This window comes from Staurois parvus, unplaced genomic scaffold (genome assembly GCF_062004578.1).
Source record: "Staurois parvus isolate SC_StPar_1 unplaced genomic scaffold, SC_StPar_1.0 ptg001141l, whole genome shotgun sequence".
In the NCBI taxonomy this organism is placed as follows: Eukaryota; Metazoa; Chordata; class Amphibia; order Anura; family Ranidae; genus Staurois; species Staurois parvus.
The window spans coordinates 125,926-146,090 of record NW_028318937.1 but is presented as its reverse complement, the minus strand read 5'-3'; the positions used below and the strand labels follow the sequence as shown (position 1 = coordinate 146,090).

The following is a 20,165-nucleotide window of genomic DNA, read 5'->3' as shown; positions in this document are numbered from 1 at the left end:
CCCTATGGATAAGAGGTTAGAAGACCTCTTCAAGGCACTAGTTTCTCTGGCTGGTCCTGTTGTACACGCTGTTGTCGCAATCTGTGTGTCAGACATTAGCTGTCTGCTCTAAAAATATGGCTTGGGACTATAGTTCCATTCCTATGGATCCATCTGTGCTCCATCAACAGGAGCTCTTGTCTGTAGTCTTATGCTATGCTACAAATATGCAAAATGAGCCCCCTTTCAGTACATATGCAAAGGATCATTTGATTCAGGTGTTGGTCTATAGAGCTTTCTTGTAAGAAGCATCTTGTGCACATGTCTTTTGAAGGGCAATGTCTATTTGCCGATTCCTTGGACACTTACATCAAGGAAGCCATGGGAGGAAAGTGAGTACTCACTTACCCTAGGAAAAGAAAGCAAAAGTCCCTACAGGCAAACCTTTGATTCCTAGGAAAAATAATTTGCTTAGTCAGTGATCTTTTCCTATCAGCCTTCAGAAGGGGTACCTTCTGGATAAATCCTATTTTTCCTCTAGCCAAGTCTGGATAAGTGCTTGGCCTTAAGCATGAAAAATGTTGTCCCTAAGTATTTTTTTCAAAGTTTGCTTGCCTTTCACTCATTGGTGAAAGCCTTTGTGCAGGGTGCCACTAACATTGTTGGCATTTGTATGCTGTGTTCCTCACCCCCTCACTGCTTTTGGTCATCCCATGGTCTAAGACAGCGGTCTCCAAACCCTTGGTGCACTTTTCATCCCAATGATATGAGGTACTGTTTCTCCCACTAGTATCAGTGATGGGGCACTATTCTTCCCACTGACACCAACAGTGTGGAATAATTCCTGCCACTGATACTAATGATGGGGGCACAATTCTTCCGAGTAGTATCATTGGTGGGGCACTAATCCTCCTATTGACTCAAACACTGGGGCACTATTCTTCCACTGACACCAGTGATGGGGCACTGTTCCTCCCACTGACACCAACAGTGAGGCATAATTCCTGCCACTGACACTAATTATGGGGCACTATTTCTCCCACTAGTATCAGTGATGGGGGACTATTCCTCCTTCTGACACCAACAATGGGACACCATTCTTCCACTGATACCAATGGTGGGCACTATTCCTCCCACTAATACCAATGATGGAGTACTACTCCTCCCCCTGCTGAACACCAACCCTGAGGTCATGTTTATTCTCACGGATGCTTGGCCTGGGACATTTTCTGCCCCCCCTGATCACAATCCACCCCTCTAAATTCTGAAGTACAGTAAACTGGCCCTTTGAAAAGTTTGGAGACCCGTGGTCTAAGACTAAGATCCTGTGTCTTTTTAGTCACTTGCTGCCTGCCCACAGTACTTTTTACTGTGGACAGCTGGCATGGCCAGGCTCAGCAACATAAATATACTTTGCTGAGCACATGTGCACTGGCACTGCTGCTCCCTTAACCACTGAATCCAAAAGACGCAATGAATTACCGTTCCCAGTACCCGGCCGCATTGATCAGTTGAGGGATCATGTGATATGTAATCACAATGTCAACAAAGCTGTTATAAATTATTTTCATTCATAAAAGCTGTATATCCTATAGTAATGCTGTGATTGTCCCACAGCTACCTGGGCCAGTCACAGCACCCTGTACAATGTGATAGCTGTAAGCCAATCACAGCTGTTATGAATGCAATCCACTTAAATGATTGCTGTTACAGTGATAATCACTGTAACAGCAATCACAGTGTAAAAAAGATAAATTCCCTGATCACCCCCTCAATATAGTACAGTGTTTCTATGGTAACACTGAACTGCTCTGATAAAAGTATGTAAAAAGAGAATAGTTTGTAAAACATTTAATAAAAAAATGATTTACATTTTTTTTTTTTTTTTTTTTTTTTTTTTTTTTAGCATAGTCTCCCATCAGTATACTTGATCACCACTACACCAGTCATATTGTGATGCTGTACAGCACTGGTGACAGTATGTAAAAACAAATGTGGTAAAAAAAAAAAAAAGCCTCCTGTATGGAGAAACTAGTTGCATGCATTGCTCAGGTGTGATTTTTGGCCCATTCTTCCACACAAACTGTCTTCAAATCTTAAAGGTTCAGTTGGCCTCTTCTGAGAACTTTGATCTTTAGTGCTTTCCATAGATTTCCCATTGGATTCAAGTCAGGCGATTGGCTGGGTCATTCTAGCAGCTTTATTTTCTTTATTTGAAATCAATTGAGAGTTTCCTTGGCTTTGTGTTTGGGATCATTGTCTTGCTGAAATGTCTACCTTCATCTTCATCACCCTGCTAGATGGCAGCAGATTTTATCAAGAATGTCTTGGTACATTTTTCTATTCATCCTTCCTTCAATGACATGAAGTTTGCCAGTACTGTATACTGAAAAACAGTCCCACATCATGATGTTCCCACCTCCTAACTTTACTGTTGGTATGGTGATTTTGGGGTGATATGCAGTGCCATTCGACCACCAATCATGGTGTGTATTATGGCACCCAAAGAGTCCAATTTTGGTCTCATCTGACCAGTCTATATTGTTCCAGTATTTCACAGGCTTGTCTAGATGTTTTGCAGCAAACTTTAAACGAGGTTCAGCATGCTTTTTCTTCAGCAGTGGCGTCTTGCAGCCCATGGCAGTTGAGTGCATTAGTTGTTGTTTTCTTTGAAACAATTGTACCTGATAATTCTAGGTCTCTCTGAAGCTCTCTACAAGTGGTCCTTGGCTCTTGGACAACTCTTCTGATAATTCTTTTCACATTCTGTCAAAAATCTTGCGAGGAGCACCTGGTCATGGCTGGTTTATGGTGAAATGATGATCATTCCACTTCTGGATTATGGCCCCACTAGTGCTCACTGGAACATTCAGAAGTTTAGAAATCATTCTGTAACCAATTCCATCAATATGTTTTGCAACAATAGGATTGTGAAGGTCTTGAGAGAGTTCTTTGCTTTTACCCATCATGAGATGTTTCTTGTCTGACAACTTTGTAATGAGACACCTTTTTCATAGGCCATCAGTTGAGACAGAACCAGCTGATATTAATTTGCACTGACAAGGGGCAGGATTGCTATCTAATTACTGATAGATTTCAACTGGTGTCTTGGCTTTCCATGCCTTTTTTGCACCTCCCTTCCTTCATGTGTTCAGCACTTTTTTCATGTGTCATTCCATTTTGTTACTTATTGAACTTATTTGTTTTGGTTTCTTTGTATGTATGGATTGCATGGGTTATTACTGACATGTGGTGAAAATGTCATGTCAATAGCACCTTTAGAAATGTACATACTGAGAAAAATGGTGACATGATAAATCCTTATTTTACCTGCTGTATTTACCAAATGGCAAAATACATTTTGGCCTAAATTTAAGAAGAAAGATTATTTATTTGCAAAATATTATAACAGAAACTAAGAAAAAACTGTTTTTTTCTTCAAAATGTTCTGTATTTTTTCTTTTATATAGCAAAATCTAGAAAAACCAGTGGTGATTAAATACCACAAAAAAAAATTGATATTTTATTTGGGTAGAGTGTTGCATGACTGAAAAATTTTCAGTTAAAGTAGTGCAGTGCTGAATGGTCATGAAGGGGGTAAAACCTTCCAGAGGTCAAGCTGGTAAAGTACAATTAAGAAAACAGGATTTTTGACTTGCCTATAAAATAATTTTCTTTAAATGCATTACAGAACACAGATCGCTCCCCTATGTTCCTTTTTGATTCACTCCTTATTGTTTGCTAATAGACTGAGAATGGAAGGGGTTAGGCTAGGGCTGTCCATACAGCTTTGTTTGGCAGTGTCCATTCAACTGAAGGTAGCTGCAGAACCCATCGACAGGTAACATAGATGCCAGCAGATGAAGCACTTTTGCAGATCCTCTTTATAAATTTATATCCGATATCTTCGATGCTGTTTTGTAGTCTTTCAAATCTAGAGGATTCTCCTGACATCCACTCAGATCTCTGGTTTCATTCACTGTCCAGTCCTACTAAAGGCAGAACAGATCAGGACATACTGGGTACATAAAACCAAAGTCTCTCTCTCTTTTATTCCCTAATTTATTATTCCCTGGCCTATATTCTGACTCTATAGAGTTTTTGTTTCTGTAACTTTACCAAACTGTCTATTTTGTCTATGGTAATGTACTGTGTCTCTGTTCTCAGGCTCCTATCATCCCAGTGGTGTATTCCTCATTGACCAGCTTCTATGACCGCAGGAGGAACCTGTTCACTGGTGGTAGGTAGACACAGGCGGCTTTGCAGATCAGACAAGCTGTGCTCAGCGTCTTAAGCCAGCGTGATGGGTGACATCTGCTGTCCGGCTCTTTGCTTTATACTGGAAGAACGTTATCGGCTTCCCGGGGATGTGAGAGCTCTTTAAGCTGCTGGAAGGACGTGCACAGAATTATTCTTCATGCAGAAATGGCAGATTGGGCCAGATCTGCAGAATATTCAGGGACCCCAGCGGTGGAGGATGACAGCTGTGTGCTCTGCTGCCACCTACTGGATGCACATGTGCCTGCATGTTTCTGTTTTTCTTTAAACCTGTCCTGAGAAATACAGAAACTTCCACTGCTGCTCCTAAGAACATTAGTTGCTGGAGTGTCCTTGGCTCCTGAGTCACTGACCCAAAACAAGCATTTAGAGTAGGGATCTCCAAACTTTCCAAAAAAAAAAAAGACAGTTTATTGTCTTTTCAGACTTTAGGGGGCTGGCAGTGGCTAGTGGGAGTAGAAAATGCCTCCCTATTAGTGGGAGTAAAAAAATTACATAGCAAATGCTTTATTGTTGGTGGCCAGTGGGAGTAGAAAACGCCTCAGTATCAGTGGGAGTCAAGAATGCCCTAGACTTGGTGGTAAAGTAAAAAAAAATTGACATAGCACCTGTGGTCAGTAGGAGGAGTAATAGTGCCCCATCATTGATGTCAGTGGCGGGGAATAAGGCTCCATTGTTGGTGTCATTGGGACGGAATAGTGCTTTATTGTTGGTGTTAGTGGCCAGTGGGAGTAGAAAATGCTTCAGTATCGGTGGGAGTAAAGCATGCCCTAGGCTTGGTGGTAAACTAAAACAAATTACATAGCATCTGTGGTCAGTAGGAGGAGGAATAGTGCCCCAATATTGGTGTCAGTTTAAGGAATAGTGCCCCATTGTTGGTGTCAGTGGTGGGGCATAAGGCTTCATTGTTGGTGTCATTGGGGCGGAATAGTGCTTTATTGTTGGTGTTAGTGGCCAGTGGGAGTAGAAAATGATTCAGTATCGGTGGGAGTAAAGCATGCCCTAGGCTTGGTGGTAAAGTAAAACAAATTACATAGCATCTGTGGTCAGTAGGAGGAGGAACAGTGCCCCAATATTGGTGTCAGTTTAAGGAATAGTGCCCCATTGTTGGTGTCAGTTCAAGAAATGGTGCCTCAAGGTTGGTGTCAGTGGGAGGAATAGTACCCCAAGGGTAAGAAAAGGTCAAATAAGGACCACATCTGGCCCACAGAACGCAGTTAGAATACCATTGATTTAGAGGATGATAGGTTTTGCTGTTTGCTAGACAGACTCTACATATGTGTTTATGACCTACTGTCTTGAAAAAAATGGAACAGGAAAATACACCAAGTTTCTCATTGACGGGGATTCATAAAATGAACCTGACAGCCCAGTAGAAATTGGCAGTAGGGGTTACAAGCGATCCCACAAGGTTTCCATACACTTATAAATATTGCTCACGTGTGTGGCTCACATGTGCGCTCTGGAAGCCTCTGATTCTGGGGTGTGCACTGTATGCAAATATTTTCTCTTTTTCTTTGTCAAATATTGACTTTAATCTCAAACATGCCCCTGCCTCCCATAGTACAAAGCAGACCCTCCCAGCGACCTGTTAAGCACTATTCCGCATTGCATTATGAAATTCAGGCTGCATGTCTGATGTCCAACTTGGAACTAAGCTGCTCTCTACCAGAACTAGGAATTCTGATTGAGCCTTCATCATTGAAGTCCTCAACAGGTTTAGGAAGCCAGTAAGCCATTAAGCTTGCCAGCAATGACACACAGCTGAAATATTGGTCTTTAATCAATATGTGCTACTTTGTGTTAGAAGATGTCATCTTATGCAGATGAATAGGAGGTGACCTAAATGGTGAAGGCTGCAGATAGCGAAGAGGGATTATTTGTACATTTTAAAATACACCAACAGTCACAGGTAATGTATTCATTCTCCATTTTCCTTAATTTTCAGGAACCATCAAAGTTGAGATTCTTCCAAAAATCGATATCTCGAGCTTGAAAGAAGAGGGCATTTCAGAACTGACAGAAAAATGCTTCAATGACATGCGCAAAGTGTTCTTCCGGCTCTCCGGAAAGCCACTCCCAGCTGGTGGACAGGACATTTCTAATAAATAGGAACTACTGGGCTTGCAGGCATCAGATCCAGAGACTAACTTGCAAGGGGCAGAGCACTGTGAGTCAATCACAAGCTAACCAGAACTACAGAAAAAATACAGACCTGCCTTGATACATGGTAGTCAAACACTGGACTTCTCAGATGGCACTGGACGGGTTTGTATGGCTAAACTGTAAATGACCAAAGATCACACTGCTTATGGATTTAATATTGGAAACCAGAAATAAACTAAATGGACTGGTTTAGGTAGAATTACAGACATTTCTGGAAAATTAGCTATTTTGTTGAAATGCATTTGGATTTAACTGGCTGCTATGGGTTGTTGCTTTGTGATGGGGGGGGGGGGTTGTGTATTTTATTTTTTATTTTCTTGGGAGCAAGAAAAAAAAATAGCAAGTTTTAAAATACACAAACATTTTACAAGGCAACAATGGAAGGTTTTCTTAAGGATTTACATATTTTATTTTCTAGAAAATATTACCTAAGCAGAATTAATGGTGAAACTAGGGGCCAAAGAAAAATTCTGTAATTTTGCAGAAATCACTCCGCTCATTGCTGTTGGAAATATTTTGGATAAAGGAAACTACAATGAATGCACAGTACACCAGCAAACAATGGTGTATCCTAGAGAGCTGCTTTTACCATTAGGGTAACAGGAGAGGACTAATATACTCCACATCTAAGGGACTATTTTCAGCAGCCAGGAAACATACTTTATTGACAGCAACAAAAACATTTTTCTTGGGCATTGGTTACTAGACTCATGTCTGGCCTATAGTAAAATGTTTTGTGCTACTGGATAGTGGTGTGCAAGTCTTAAAACTTGTCAGAAGCAGTATTGACCCAACTGAATAAAGCTGCTACCATAACAGCCAGGATTATTTGGCTTGTGGTAAAGTTATACAATTGTTGGTAAATTTAAAGGCGATCATATAGAGTTTTAACAATTGAATTGCAGCATGTTGCCTGTTGAAAACAGGAAAAAAAAGCTTTTCAGTTGGTAGGGGAATTATATCCTACATATTACTTCTTACTTTATTAGTTAAAGTTTATCCTCTTGGACCTCTCCCGTATTTATTGCAAAAATAGCAGTGGGCCAAATTTTCTTTTTCACCTTTTCCCTGCCCAATATCTTACTGATATAATATGATTTACTTTCATTTTAGAGCTATCTATACCTATTCTTTGTCTCCTGCTATATGTTGAGATTTCTGGCACTGACCATTGTAAAGGAAGTTCCAAAGTCACTGGTGTCAAGATTTGAGTGAGTGCTCATGGATCTTGAGTCACAAGTGACTTCTTTGAGTTGGCTTTATGCTGGTTTTCAGGTGGGGAAAGTATTTACCTCCAAATCTGCCAATCGCATTTCCATCCCACAGTTCAGGATTTTACAGGCCCTTCTCTAGAACAAGGGGCTAAAAAAGCCACAAGCAACAATAAGCTCCTCCACCTATGTCTAATAGCCCAGTAGAATGTAGGTGAACTAGACTTGACAGTCTTCAGAGCATGGGGCAACTTCACTGGGGTCCCTGCAGGCTGACGCGTTTTGAAGGAATCTCCTTCATAAGAGGAGATTCCTTTGAAATGCAGCAGCCTGCAGGGGCCCCAGTGAGGTTGCCCCATGCTCTGAAGACTGTCAAGTCTAGTATTACTAAGCCACAGACGAGTGGGTTGATGATCATTTTTAATTCCTATGCTTGTGAGTAATATTTACATTTCATTTTTAATAAATTTGTGGGATAATGCACTAGGCTGGTGCGCCCTCTTTTGTTCGTTTACAAAAGCCAGAAGGCTTGGCTGTTTTATTTTGGTAGTTTTCCTTTAATTCCAGACATTTTGCTAAATGTATTTAATAAGATAGCACTATGAACTAAGCAGCCTTTCAGACATAATTTCATATCAATGTTATTGTGTCCAGTGGAATATGAGATTTTGCAGCTTTCCACAGGTGAACTGCAGACATGTGTAATACTCCATCAATGGGAGCCCTCTGTAAACAACTGGATGCATTATGGAAATGATTTGGGCAATGAATCTTTCCTGTCTTGCTTGTCTGCACCAAATAATAAAATCCATAATCAACATGCAGAGTCAGAGAGCCCCTTAAAAGTTAAATCTGCACTTAAAAAGGGAAGTTCGGTTTTCCCTTCTCCCAGCCCAACACCGCGTTTGGAAACTTTTTCTGTTTTGGGAGCAGGTATCTAGTTTTGACAAGTACATGCTCCCACTTCTGATTGGATTGTCCATTCACAAAGTTCAGTGTGACTTGCGCATGCACAGTGGGAGGCTGGCTGTGAAGCAGCAGGCTTCCCACAAGCAAGTTGGCGGTCCTGGGAAACCAAAGGCCAGCAAAAAAAAAAAAACATCCCAGTAAAGACAATGCTGGATCTTAGATTGGTAAGTGTGTGTTTTAATAAAAATCAACAGCTACAGTATGTGTAGCTGCTGACTTTTTTACTTTTTTTTTTTATTAAGAAATGACTGTAGCTCCTCTTTAATATGCTGTGCACTGGTAATTTTCTTAAACAAACTACCAGTCAATAAGTATTTCTATAACAGCATAGGCAATATTTTGTGCAGGAACAGAGACTTTCCTACATATGTAGTGCCCATAACACAATTGAGTTTTCCTGCTATGGTATAGAGAGCACAGTGCTAGGCCTAGGAAGGTCCACAAAGGGAATGCAATAAACTTTCTGTGATGCACTTATATATACATATTGCATTGTAAATTTTACAGGAGGAAAAATGCACAAATGCATCTGTTTTTGCCATGTCCATCAGTAGAACAATGCAGAAATAACATGCAAAAAAGTTCTGAAAATAATCAAATCAGCCAACTGCCAATATATAGAATTTTTGTGCCTTTTTCCCTTCTCCATTTGTATTAAACTCTGATTTGGTAGTTGAGGATGGCTGAATTTATTGATAATTTCTGTGTTTTGTTGAGTTTCCTCAATTGTTTCTCTTCTTTTTCTGTTGTGTACAATCACAACTTGCACTAGACTAATGACTGCTGCTTTTATGTTTATTTTATGTTTATTGTTGCCAAAATAATATATGGCACTCTATAGAAGTATTAGAGGTGTAATTAATTACAACCTGCTATCAAATAGTATATTTGTAATTTTATTATCCGAGTGTAAAAATATTTTACCTTAAGCACGGGTTCAAACTGATGCTGGTGGCACATACCATGTGATTCGCACAGGAACCACACCGCTTTCCTGTGCAAATCATATACAATTTCTGTGCGTTGCAATTTGAGACATACTTTTGTATGGCCCAGATCGCACCGCATCTGCACCAAAATAGTGCAGGACCCTTTTGTTTTGTATGCACTAGAATCAGATTGCTATTCACACCCATGCAATCCGATTCTGCACATCGCACCGTGTTTTGTGAACCGATTTCGGGGTGCTGTTAACTTAACATACACACCCACAGTGGTTCATATGAACGGGGTGCGATTATGATGCAGTGTGGAAATCGCACAGAAACCAGTGCGAATTGCGTACCGCATCAGTGTGAACCCAGGCTAAAAGTGAGAAAATTCCTTAGTGTTTTATTGTAATTTTATGTTTATGTAATTGTTTATTTGCTAGAAGTGTTTGTTTTACCTCTTCATTGTGCCAAACCAGAAAAACATGGAGGTCGGCCTTGTAACAGATAGCAGAAACATGCATTCTTTCAGCATTAAAGCGGAGCTCTACCCAAAAAGGGAAGTTCTGCTTTAAGGACTGCTCCCCCGCTCCCCATTAAGGATTGGCAGCTTTGGGGGAGCGGGTACCGGAAGGTACCCGCTCCCACTTCTGGTCCAATCGCTTAGGTGATAGGAAGCGGAAGATGTCCTCCCTCCTTCCCTCCCTGTAGTCTTTTGGGACACGTGACAGGTCCCAGAAGACTACAGGACCATTCACGAAGCGCAGCGCTACTCACACATGCACAATGGGTACCCGACTGTGAAGCCGCAAGCTATCACAGCCGGGTGCCCACACTGAAGATGCTGGCCTCCTGGAATACAGGATGGCCGGTGAAACGAGCTGCGGGGGACACACCACGGGACTGAGGGACATGTAATTGGCTGTTTTTTAAAAGTCAGCAGCTACAGTTATTGTAGCTGCTGACTTTTATTTTTTGATAGGGTGAGTGGAACTCCGCTTTAAGACAGTTGTGTGTGTATATAAATGACTATGAACGGATCTTACGCTTACACCACAAGAGTTATAGAACGTATGCTTCTCCTATGCAACTCTCTTCCCAGTTTCCACTGATTTTCACTATCCATTTCCTTATTGGTGGCTTATGGAAGTGATGGCGGATGGCACTTGCAAGATGGCGATCTCTTGATCTTTAGCAAAGAGGAAAAACAAGCTAAACATAATTTTTTATAAGGCCTTCCTACCCCTGAGTGAGAGATCTTTTCCTCATGTGGTTGTCATTTACCAAAAAAGAGTCATGCACATGGATGTATGAAAAAAATCCTCCAATATGATGCCAGAATTTGGCAGAAAAATGCCTCGAATGCTGCATTTTTCTGTTCATATGTGCAATTACATGTGCATGAGTGTGAACTATTGGTTAAAATATTAATTTATTAGCCACTAGAATACAATTACGCACAAAAGTGTGCACTTATGCATAAATTATGCTGAAAACTCCTATCTGAATGCAGGTTTAGGGCATATTGCTTTGTATGCCTGTAAATGACACATTTGCACATTAGATAACCTAGAGCTGCTTTCAGAGGCATAAAAAATTCGAGACACTCCTAGCAGCAGCATTTTTTCTGTCCATGTGCACAAGGCCTAAAGCTGGCTATATACATGAAGCAACTTTTGGCTGCTGAACCTGCCAAAATGGATGGCCCTGTGCGGCCACCCACCCAACATCCCTTAACTGAGAAATTAAAGGAGCCAGACTAAAAATTGTTACAGATGCAGACAATGTTCAGGCATTCTGACAACTTTTGGGGCCAGCTGTCGTGATACAATCGCCACAGCTGCAGATTTGTCCATCCATGCTGTGTAGTGTGGATGGAAGAATCTGTTAGATCTATATGTGTATCGTCAGCTTTAAAATCCACTTGAGATATTTGCACAGATAGTAGCACAACTTCAAATCAAAACCGCACCTTCCGATTTATATTTGTAGGGAGGGAATGTATCAAAACTAGAGCAGACACAATCTGGAGCAGCTGTGCGTGGCAACCAATTGGCTTCTAACTTCATCTTGTTCAGTTAAGGTTGGAAAATGAAAGCTAGAACCTGATTGGTTGCCATGCACAGCTGCCCCAGAATCTGGCTGCTCCTGGTTTGATAAATTCCCCTCGATGTGTTCTATCAGGGGCATAATTGCATGTGTGTTTTTGTCTTTTCCCAATGTAATCTGATTAGGTGGCAATACTGTACAACTGTTGCATATAATTGTTCATGTTAAAATATCCCCCAAAGACATCACAGGGGGTTGGATGTAAACAGGTTTGGCGTAAATATACGTGCTATCAAATATATTTTACTACAGATGAGTATCTTACTAGAGATGTATTAGATTATTTGTATGAAAATCAAAAGTGCCTTTATTACAAAACAAGCCAAAGATTTTTGTCACTGTTTTCATTGTACTGAATGTGTTGTGTAAATGTTTGGACAACTATAAAAGAATGAAAACGTTTTGTTTCTTGTGGTTATTGCAGTGCAGCAATCTCTTCCCTTAGACAACCTATACTTTTTTTTTTAGTACATTATATGTACACTGCAGCTCTTCCTTAGTGGTTTGGGCTGCATTGTGACAGCTCTCCAAATACCGGAATGAAATTGTCTTTAATAAATCAGTCTCATATTTTCATTGCTCATGGGTGCTTTGTTTTTAATCTGCAGATGGATCAGGACTGATTTTAATGTGCGACTGCAGCATGTGACAATGCACATGATGGGAAGTACATACCCCAGCATGTGTGGATAGACTGAATACAGAGTCCCAGGAAAATCACATACGGGGCCCAGCACATTCCTGGGTACATTTTGCACTCTTAAGCTTCCCATCTCCCACCCTTCTAAAATTGAATATGCTGCCAGAACCATCCTCAGATTAGCTGATGACCAGAACCATGGTAAAATGGAATACCACATCTCACATTGACTCCAATAATGTCCAGGCCATAGCCCAAACATTATGGGAGTCAGTGGGAGATATTGTGTCTATCAGCATTAGTAGCTATGACCATGCTAAGGAAGAGGGGTCCGTCGTGACTGTTCGCTAGAATAACTTTTCAGTGGAACTGTACTCAAATGTTGATTTAAAGGAACAGTAATAATCTTTTTTGTTGGTAAGGATAATTGAATAACTAAAGGAGAAAACGTTGCTCCCATCTTCCTCCAGTGCTGCTCACATGAAGGCCTGGATGCTTGGTCACAAAATCTTTGTTGGGATCTGCCACTGTTAAAATTCAGGAGCATCCTCTTCAACCAAGTGTCCAAGCCTTCAGACATACAACCAGCACTGGAAGCAGCTGGGAATAGCACCTGGGATGTAGCACTCACTGACCCCTGGAGGCATGGTGGTACCTCCAGAGCCAGGGGTGGGCCAGTATTTCACCCCAGGGCTGAGTCCATGGCTAAAATGAGGGACTGAAAGAATATTGGGCGCAAGTCACTTTCTCTCTAGTTTTTTTTAATCATCACACAAGGAGGAAGGATAAGGAATCTCAGATACCCCAGAGTATCGCTTACAGATTTCTCCAGATTCATGTCCAGCTTCACAGTGTCATCACCTTTAAGCCAACCCGGCAACACTAGAGGTAACTTCTTAAGCTGGTAACAGACTTCTCTCTCTGGGGTTGTTTTTTAGTGTCCTAAGTACACAATTTGCTTCCATGAATTCTGTCCAAGAGAGTCACCAGGCCCCTACAAGAAAACCAGCCTTCATCTTGGCTTCCTCCAGCAAGGTTATCCTCCTGGGTCTCAATCTTCTCCTGCCTGTTGTCGATCAGGGAAGCTATGCCAACTTCCAGGACCACTTCAAGCCTAACAAATAGATTAGTTTAGCAACATCTCCCTAGGCCACAGCCCAGGATAAAAAAAGCTTACCTGGCCTGCTCCACTTACTTATATCCACCCCCAGCAGGCATCAGTGGTAATGAACTTCCTACTTGTCGGCTAAAGGATATATAAACCAACTCATAAGTCAGCATCACTGTGGAGGTACCAGTGACACTGGCGGCAGAGAGAAACAGTAGCTCCACTGACTTTAGGGGAAGACCGAGTGAAGAAATAACTACAACTCAGCTAGGGCTGACTGCCACCTAGCAAACCTAAATTTAGCTAGTAGTCCCCATTTGGGAAAAAGTGCTACATCCAGAAAAGGTAAGTCAGCCATTTTGAAATGTGGGAACTGCCGTGGCTGATTTTTTTATTGCATGCTCTTTAAGTGTCATGCTTATCCTTTCTTTAACACCTAAGCAGTTACTAACCTGTCTCCTCTGAGTCTGTGTTTTAGAATTGTGAAAAAGGGATAAGGTTGGCAGCCTTGAGGCATAAGTCTTTAAGGAGAATTGGCAATACTGTCTTTTATATTACTATACTGCAAAATTCCTTTTCAATCTTCCTAATACACACCAACAACACTCCACAGAACTATCCAGCCTGAGAAATAACACCAGGGAGAGGGAAATGGCATTTGTGAAGATCCTTTTTATTATACAAAAAGCAAAACCACACAATAAAATTGTAAAATACAGATCTTGCATATAAACGAGAGTGTACCATCAAGAGGAAAGTGAAATTGTCAGGACTCTTTACATTAAGCAGCATGATAGAAAATGTCTTCTGTGAACATCACACCCGTGATCTGCACAAAACCGAGACCGCGACATGCAGCCAAATATATCAAATTGATTCTTATAAAATGAATTGTATACATTTTTTCAGAGTGACCTGGAAAATCAAAATGTACAACTGATCTTACAGGGAAAGAATACAATGGTGAACATACTGGTTGGCTACAAAAGAACCTTTTCAGTTCAGCCCCTAGGTGGCGCTGCATTCATAATCACTGCAAGACTGCCCCCTGTATAGGCACTATTACACATAAATCTCAACAGGAATCTCATTTCTAAATTCTGTTTTGGGGTGAATGTTGGTACTTGAATTTCCCATTACATCCAAACTTACATCTTTTAAAGACTTTGCTGATGGACCACCCCACTGACATCATCAGTGATCCCTGAACCCCTGGAGTCTCACTCGTCCTGTTATATTCCTTGTAAAGTAAAATAACAAATGATATCACTGGGGAATGTGTAACCCCCTTGAAATGGTGGCAACAGCTGGGCAAAAGTCAGGTACAGTGATTAACTGCTGGAGCTCCCAAGGTAGAAATTTTCATAGTGATCCATTTACTTGGTCTCTGCAGAAAACGGAAGTATCTGTTTTCGGTCAACTGACCCTTTGCCTCAAACCATATTTCAATGTTTATTATCTCATCACAGATGGAGAAGAGAATCCGAACAATAGAATTAGCTAAGGCACCCAGGATATGATTGCACAATGTGGTCAGCAATGGCGGCAATCAAAGGTATGTGCGCACTGAGTATAGACGGCAAGAAGTCACCAGTACTCCAAAAAAAAAAAGTTTCATTCGTTTATAATGTGAAAATAGCATCCCGTAAGTCAGAATTGCTCTATGACCCCTGTGCTGACCTCTGTCCCCACCAATCACAGCTGTTCTCCCATCACAGTGTGAGAAGTGGCAAGCTTGGCCAGGATCAGGGTGTGTTTAAAGGGAACCTGTCAGTACAAGAAAGGGGAGAGCAGACCTGTCCCCACACTGGAACTAGCACCAGTTAGTAATGGCAGGCTCCAGTGTTCTATGGGAGCATTTCACCATACTAAGAAATAATGGTTCCATAGTCTGATCTTTGAGCTGCTGCAACCTCCCAGCTAAGGGCAGCACACAGCCTACCTATCCTGCCCAGTACATCTATCTAGCTCACGGTGTCAAACTGGCAGCCCAAACTACCAGTCCCATGAGGCATTGCAAGATTGACAGTTACAAGTATGGCTCTTAAAGGCAGAGGCAGGATGGGACTTGTAGTTTTGCAACAGCTGGAGGGCCGCCAGTTTGACACCCCTGATTTTATTCTAGCTTATTAGTATACATATAGTACTCTTTAGTTCATGCCTCCATGTGATTCTTGTGCACTCAAAAACAAACAGTTACTATGCTGCACAGACCGGCTGCGTCAGCTCAGTAAGTGACACTTTGTATGGAAGAACAGTTCAGTCTGCAATGAGGTACTATTGTCTTTAAGGAGAACCTGTCACCTCCTACATAAATATTGTGCACTATGGGGCTGATGTGCTTTGTACATTGTGCCTTGTTTTCCCCACTTTCCCAGAGTAGGGAATAAAAAGTTTTGGTACAGGCGACCTTATACCCTCCCCAAAGGTCATGATGTATACAGGTTTGTCTAGGGGGGGGGTGTGTGTATAGAACTAGGTTCTCTTCTAAAATATACAACACGCTGTGCATACTACTGCTACTTGGTAGGGTATGACAGGTTCTCTTTAAAAAATGCATTTCATGCCTGTCACTGATAGAACTAAGTGGCCACTGATGGTTTGTATGGAAAGTTTTGTAAACTATTTAGAAGAAATGTATAAATATTACCGAGGATTCATCAAATTGATTACATACAGATAGCCAAGCTGCTGGTAGTAGAGTCTCCCAGTCGCCAAATTTCCAGACAGTATTTATTCATCAAATTCAGATTAAAATCGAATTTTCACTTGGTGTTAGTCAAAAATTTGCTGCCCATTGAGCTAGCTTTCAGGAAGTTTGGGCTCCGCCTGGCTGATTATAACCATGGCCAATCAATTTATATACGTCCCCAGTCAGCACACTGGAAGAATACTGAGCCTTGCTCTTCTTCCTAATGTGCAGGAGAGACAGGTTGTTCTGCACCTAGTGACCAATCAGATTCTTCCCTTCAATTTTCAAGAGCAGCATAGGAGAGTGAAGGGAAGCCTCTGGTTGCTATGAGTAGCACAGACAATTCTTCTTTCAGACATCATAAATGACAGGCAATATTACAGTTCTTGTATCGTGTAGTGGCCACAAGTCTTGCAGGTTCGGGGGTCTTTTGCTGTACATATTTAGTGTGCCATGGTGGTCAAAGTTCGTTCTTACAGGAGCCTGAAAGATATAACAAGAGTTATTAAACTTTAGCCAGCCTGGTCTAAGCACCAGTATTCTGTCATTTCCAAAAATATTGCCTGTGTGTAAAATTCATATTCTTAATATATGGTCTAAGATAAAGATAATCCAATCAGATCTATTTATTGCATAATATAGGCGATTGATGGAAACTTTCTGGTGTTTTTTTAACAAATTTGTGGATGGGTGTAGCGTGGTGCCAGGGCAGTGATTACACAAAGGCCAGTTGCAATGAATAGAACTTGTATTGAAGATAAACAGCCCAGTGGGAATGCTCCCGACTGGGAACACTGGCTACATGTCTGGCAATGTAGAACTGAGTGGGTCTTGAGTGAGATGACAGTGTCTGTCCCAGAGAGCGCAATGTGGCCTGGCCAGTCTACATCCATGCTGGAGGATTCAAGGAAAGAGGGCATGTCCTTATTGGTCTGGAACTGGAACCTCTCCCTAACGCTGGTCACTTTCCCTGACAGACCGATTAGCTGTCCACTCAACAAAAAGTGTGCCAAGCCCAGGATAAGCTGCCCACTCGACAAAAAGTGTGCCAAGTCCATAATGAGCTGTCCACTCGACAAAAAGTGTGCCAAGCCCAGGATGAGCTGCCCACTCGACAAAAAGTGTGCCAAGCCCAGGATGAGCTGCCCACTCGACAAAAAGTGTGCCAAGCCCAGGATGAGCTGCCCACTCGACAAAAAGTGTGCCAAGCCCAGGATGAGCGGTCCACTCGACAAAAAGTGTGCCAAGCCCAGGATGAGCTGTCCACTCGACAAAAAGTGTGCCAAGTCCAGAATGAGCTGTCCACACGACAAAAAGCGTGCCAAGCCCAGGATGAGCGGTTCACTTGACAAAAAGCGTGCCAAGCCCAGGATGAGCGGTCCACTCGACAAAAAGCGTGCCAAGCCCAGGATGAGCGGTCCACTCGACAAAAAGCGTGCCAAGCCCAGGATGAGCGGTCCACTCGACAAAAAGCGTGCCAAACCCAGGATGAGCGGTTCACTCGACAAAAAGTGTGCCAAGCCCAGGATGAGCGGTCCACTCGACAAAAAGTGTGCCAAGCCCAGGATGAGCTGTCCACTCGACAAAAAGTGTGCCAAGTCCAGAATGAGCTGTCTAGTCGACAAAAAGTGTGCCAAGCCCAGGATGAGCTGTCCACTCGACAAAAAGTGTGCCAAGCCCAGGATGAGCTGTCCACTCGACAAAAAGTGTGCCAAGCCCAGGATGAGCTGTCCACTAGACAAAAAGTGTGCCAAGCCCAGAATGAGCTGTCCACACGACAAAAAGCGTGCCAAGCCCAGGGTGAGCGGTTCACTCGACAAAAACCGTGCCAAGCCCAGGATGAGCGGTCCACTCGACAAAAAGCGTGCCAAGCCCAGGATGAGCGGTCCACTCGACAAAAAGCGTGCCAAGCCCAGGATGAGTGGTCCACTCGACAAAAAGCGTGCCAAGCCCAGGATGAGCGGTCCACTCGACAAAAAGTGTGCCAAGCCCAGGATGAGCAGTTCACTCGACAAAAAGTGTGCCACTTCTTAAATAGACTCTGCCTGACTCAAGATGGCTGCCAGAGTCACATGGGACAGTGACATCCAACCGGATCGCTTCCCAGTGACCCATGAAACCATAGAGGAGTAAGTTCCTCCTGATTTCCTCTCCCTCTGCAATGCGGCTGCGGTTCGAGCATCCCCTGCAGTAGAGAAGAAAGACCGCACCTGCCTACACCTTTGAGTGGCTTTTGCTTTCCTTTTGACATGTATGATGAAGCCAATGTCTGCATACATCAGCCTCAAAATGGGTGTAATCCATCATTACTGTATATTTTACCCAAAAGTAAATTTTGACGTGACTTTCCCATTGTTTCCATATTTTCATCAAATCCTTCTATCAGAATATCACCTAGGTGTGTCAAATAGTTATTTAGCTATTGTTAGGGATTATTTCTCATAATTTACGTATTATTATTCCTCTGAAATGGGTCAATTTTCTGCCCACCTCTATAGACATTCTACTGAGCAATGTGTTAACCTCCCCCCTAAAACTAGCAGCATTTTAAGACGAGAAAACCCATGATCATTTTTGTAAGTTACACACTCGTACTGCGAAAACCAATAATATAACAAGAACATAGGGTAACGTGCACAAAGTAATCCTGACTCCTGGGATGAAACCTTTTGTGAAGAATTTGTCTTTGATTGTAAAATGTCAAGTAACCGCATATAGAATATAGTTACATACTGTTGTTTTTTTGGAAATAGACCTGTGTCCAATTAGCTCAACCAAAAACACATCTTGCAACCTAAACCCACTGTTGATCTATTCTAGAAAAAGCCATAAAAACCCTTAGGGCTTGTTTACGCCTACGTCACCTTTTGAAGAGTGATCTGTGATGGATTGCGTTTTGGTTTTTCAGAGAGTGGTTCAAGCACAGCTGACAGGCATTCAGGAGGTGCTGCATCCACCTCCTGAATGCCTTTTTCCTGATAGCCGACAAATGTTTTGAATGGGAACACCCCATCTCCAACGGGTTGAAATCTATGGCAATACTGGCTGCTGAATGCCACAGGGGAATTTTTGACATGTTGCAAAGCATCATGGTATGTGTTCAACCTCATCCAGCTGACTTTGCAATTTAAGAGGGGTGGGAAAAACGCTGCTAAACCACCTATTTTTAATACCTCCTAATCATAGATGTAAAATAAGCTTTATATTGCATGCGTAAATTAGCCCCAAAAGGAACTATAATTCGCCCTGATCCCCAAATTGGTTACTCCCTGGATCAATATTCTGACTGTTCTTGTTTATAATTATTGGTAGTCATTTATATTTTGTGCATTTAGAAACGCATCCAGGTCTTTTTTTTAAGCCATCTGTAGATTTGGCTATAACCAGCTCCTGTGGAAGACTAATCCACATTTTTGTAGCTCTTACTGTCAATCAGGGTGCTCAACCTTTTGAAGAGCGAGGGCCATTTAAGTGATTTGGTAAACAGCCACAATGAAATGAAATGGTCCAGAATTTTGAATTTTTGCTTTCGAATAGAATAATGAACATTTTCCTCCTGCAGCTGCTGATTGGAGAGAATCAGTTCCTAAATATCGCCACTCCCACTGCCGCTCGTGTCCAAGTGTAAAACAGAATGTGACAGGGAGGCTGCATTGGCCCCCTGGAGCATGGGGCAGGGTCGTCATTGCAACCCCTGATGCTACACTAGCTAACTTTGTTGCTGAGTTGCTATTGTTCCCAGTTACTTCCACTTTGTTTTAATACCACTAACAGTTGACTGTAGAATATTTAGTAGCAAGAACGTTTCACAGATGGACTTATTGCACAGGTGGCAACCTATCACTGTACCACGCTCCTGAGCGCGACCCATTCTTTCGCAAATGTTTGTAGAAGCAGTCTGCATGCCTAGGTGTTTGATTCTATACACCTGTGGTCATGGAGGTGATTAGAACACCTGAATCCAATGATTTAGAGGGGTGTCCCAATACTTTTGTCAATATAGTGTGTGCGTATATATATATATATATATATATATATATATGCATATACATACATACACACACACACACACATACATACACAC

General features: G+C 42.0%; 2 protein-coding genes across 2 annotated transcripts in view; one reads left to right on the top strand and one right to left on the bottom strand.

The window, feature by feature from the left end:
• LOC149439255 (1-acyl-sn-glycerol-3-phosphate acyltransferase beta-like) overlaps positions 1-12,042 on the top strand; it is a 41,690-nt gene extending 29,648 nt beyond the window's left edge. Inside the window, exons 5-6 of the mRNA XM_089659246.1 lie at positions 4,147-4,219; positions 6,206-12,042. Of these exons, the coding sequence (XP_089515372.1) occupies positions 4,147-4,219; positions 6,206-6,369 (237 nt within the window). The 3' untranslated portion in view covers positions 6,370-12,042. The remainder of the gene's footprint in view (positions 1-4,146; positions 4,220-6,205) is intronic.
• Positions 12,043-14,041: 1,999 nt separating this feature from the next.
• The window catches only part of LOC149439254 (epidermal growth factor-like protein 7), a 57,454-nt gene continuing 51,330 nt past the window's right edge, over positions 14,042-20,165 (bottom strand). The window contains exon 10 of the mRNA XM_089659245.1: positions 14,042-16,564. Coding sequence (XP_089515371.1) covers positions 16,542-16,564 — 23 coding nt within the window. The 3' untranslated portion in view covers positions 14,042-16,541. The remainder of the gene's footprint in view (positions 16,565-20,165) is intronic.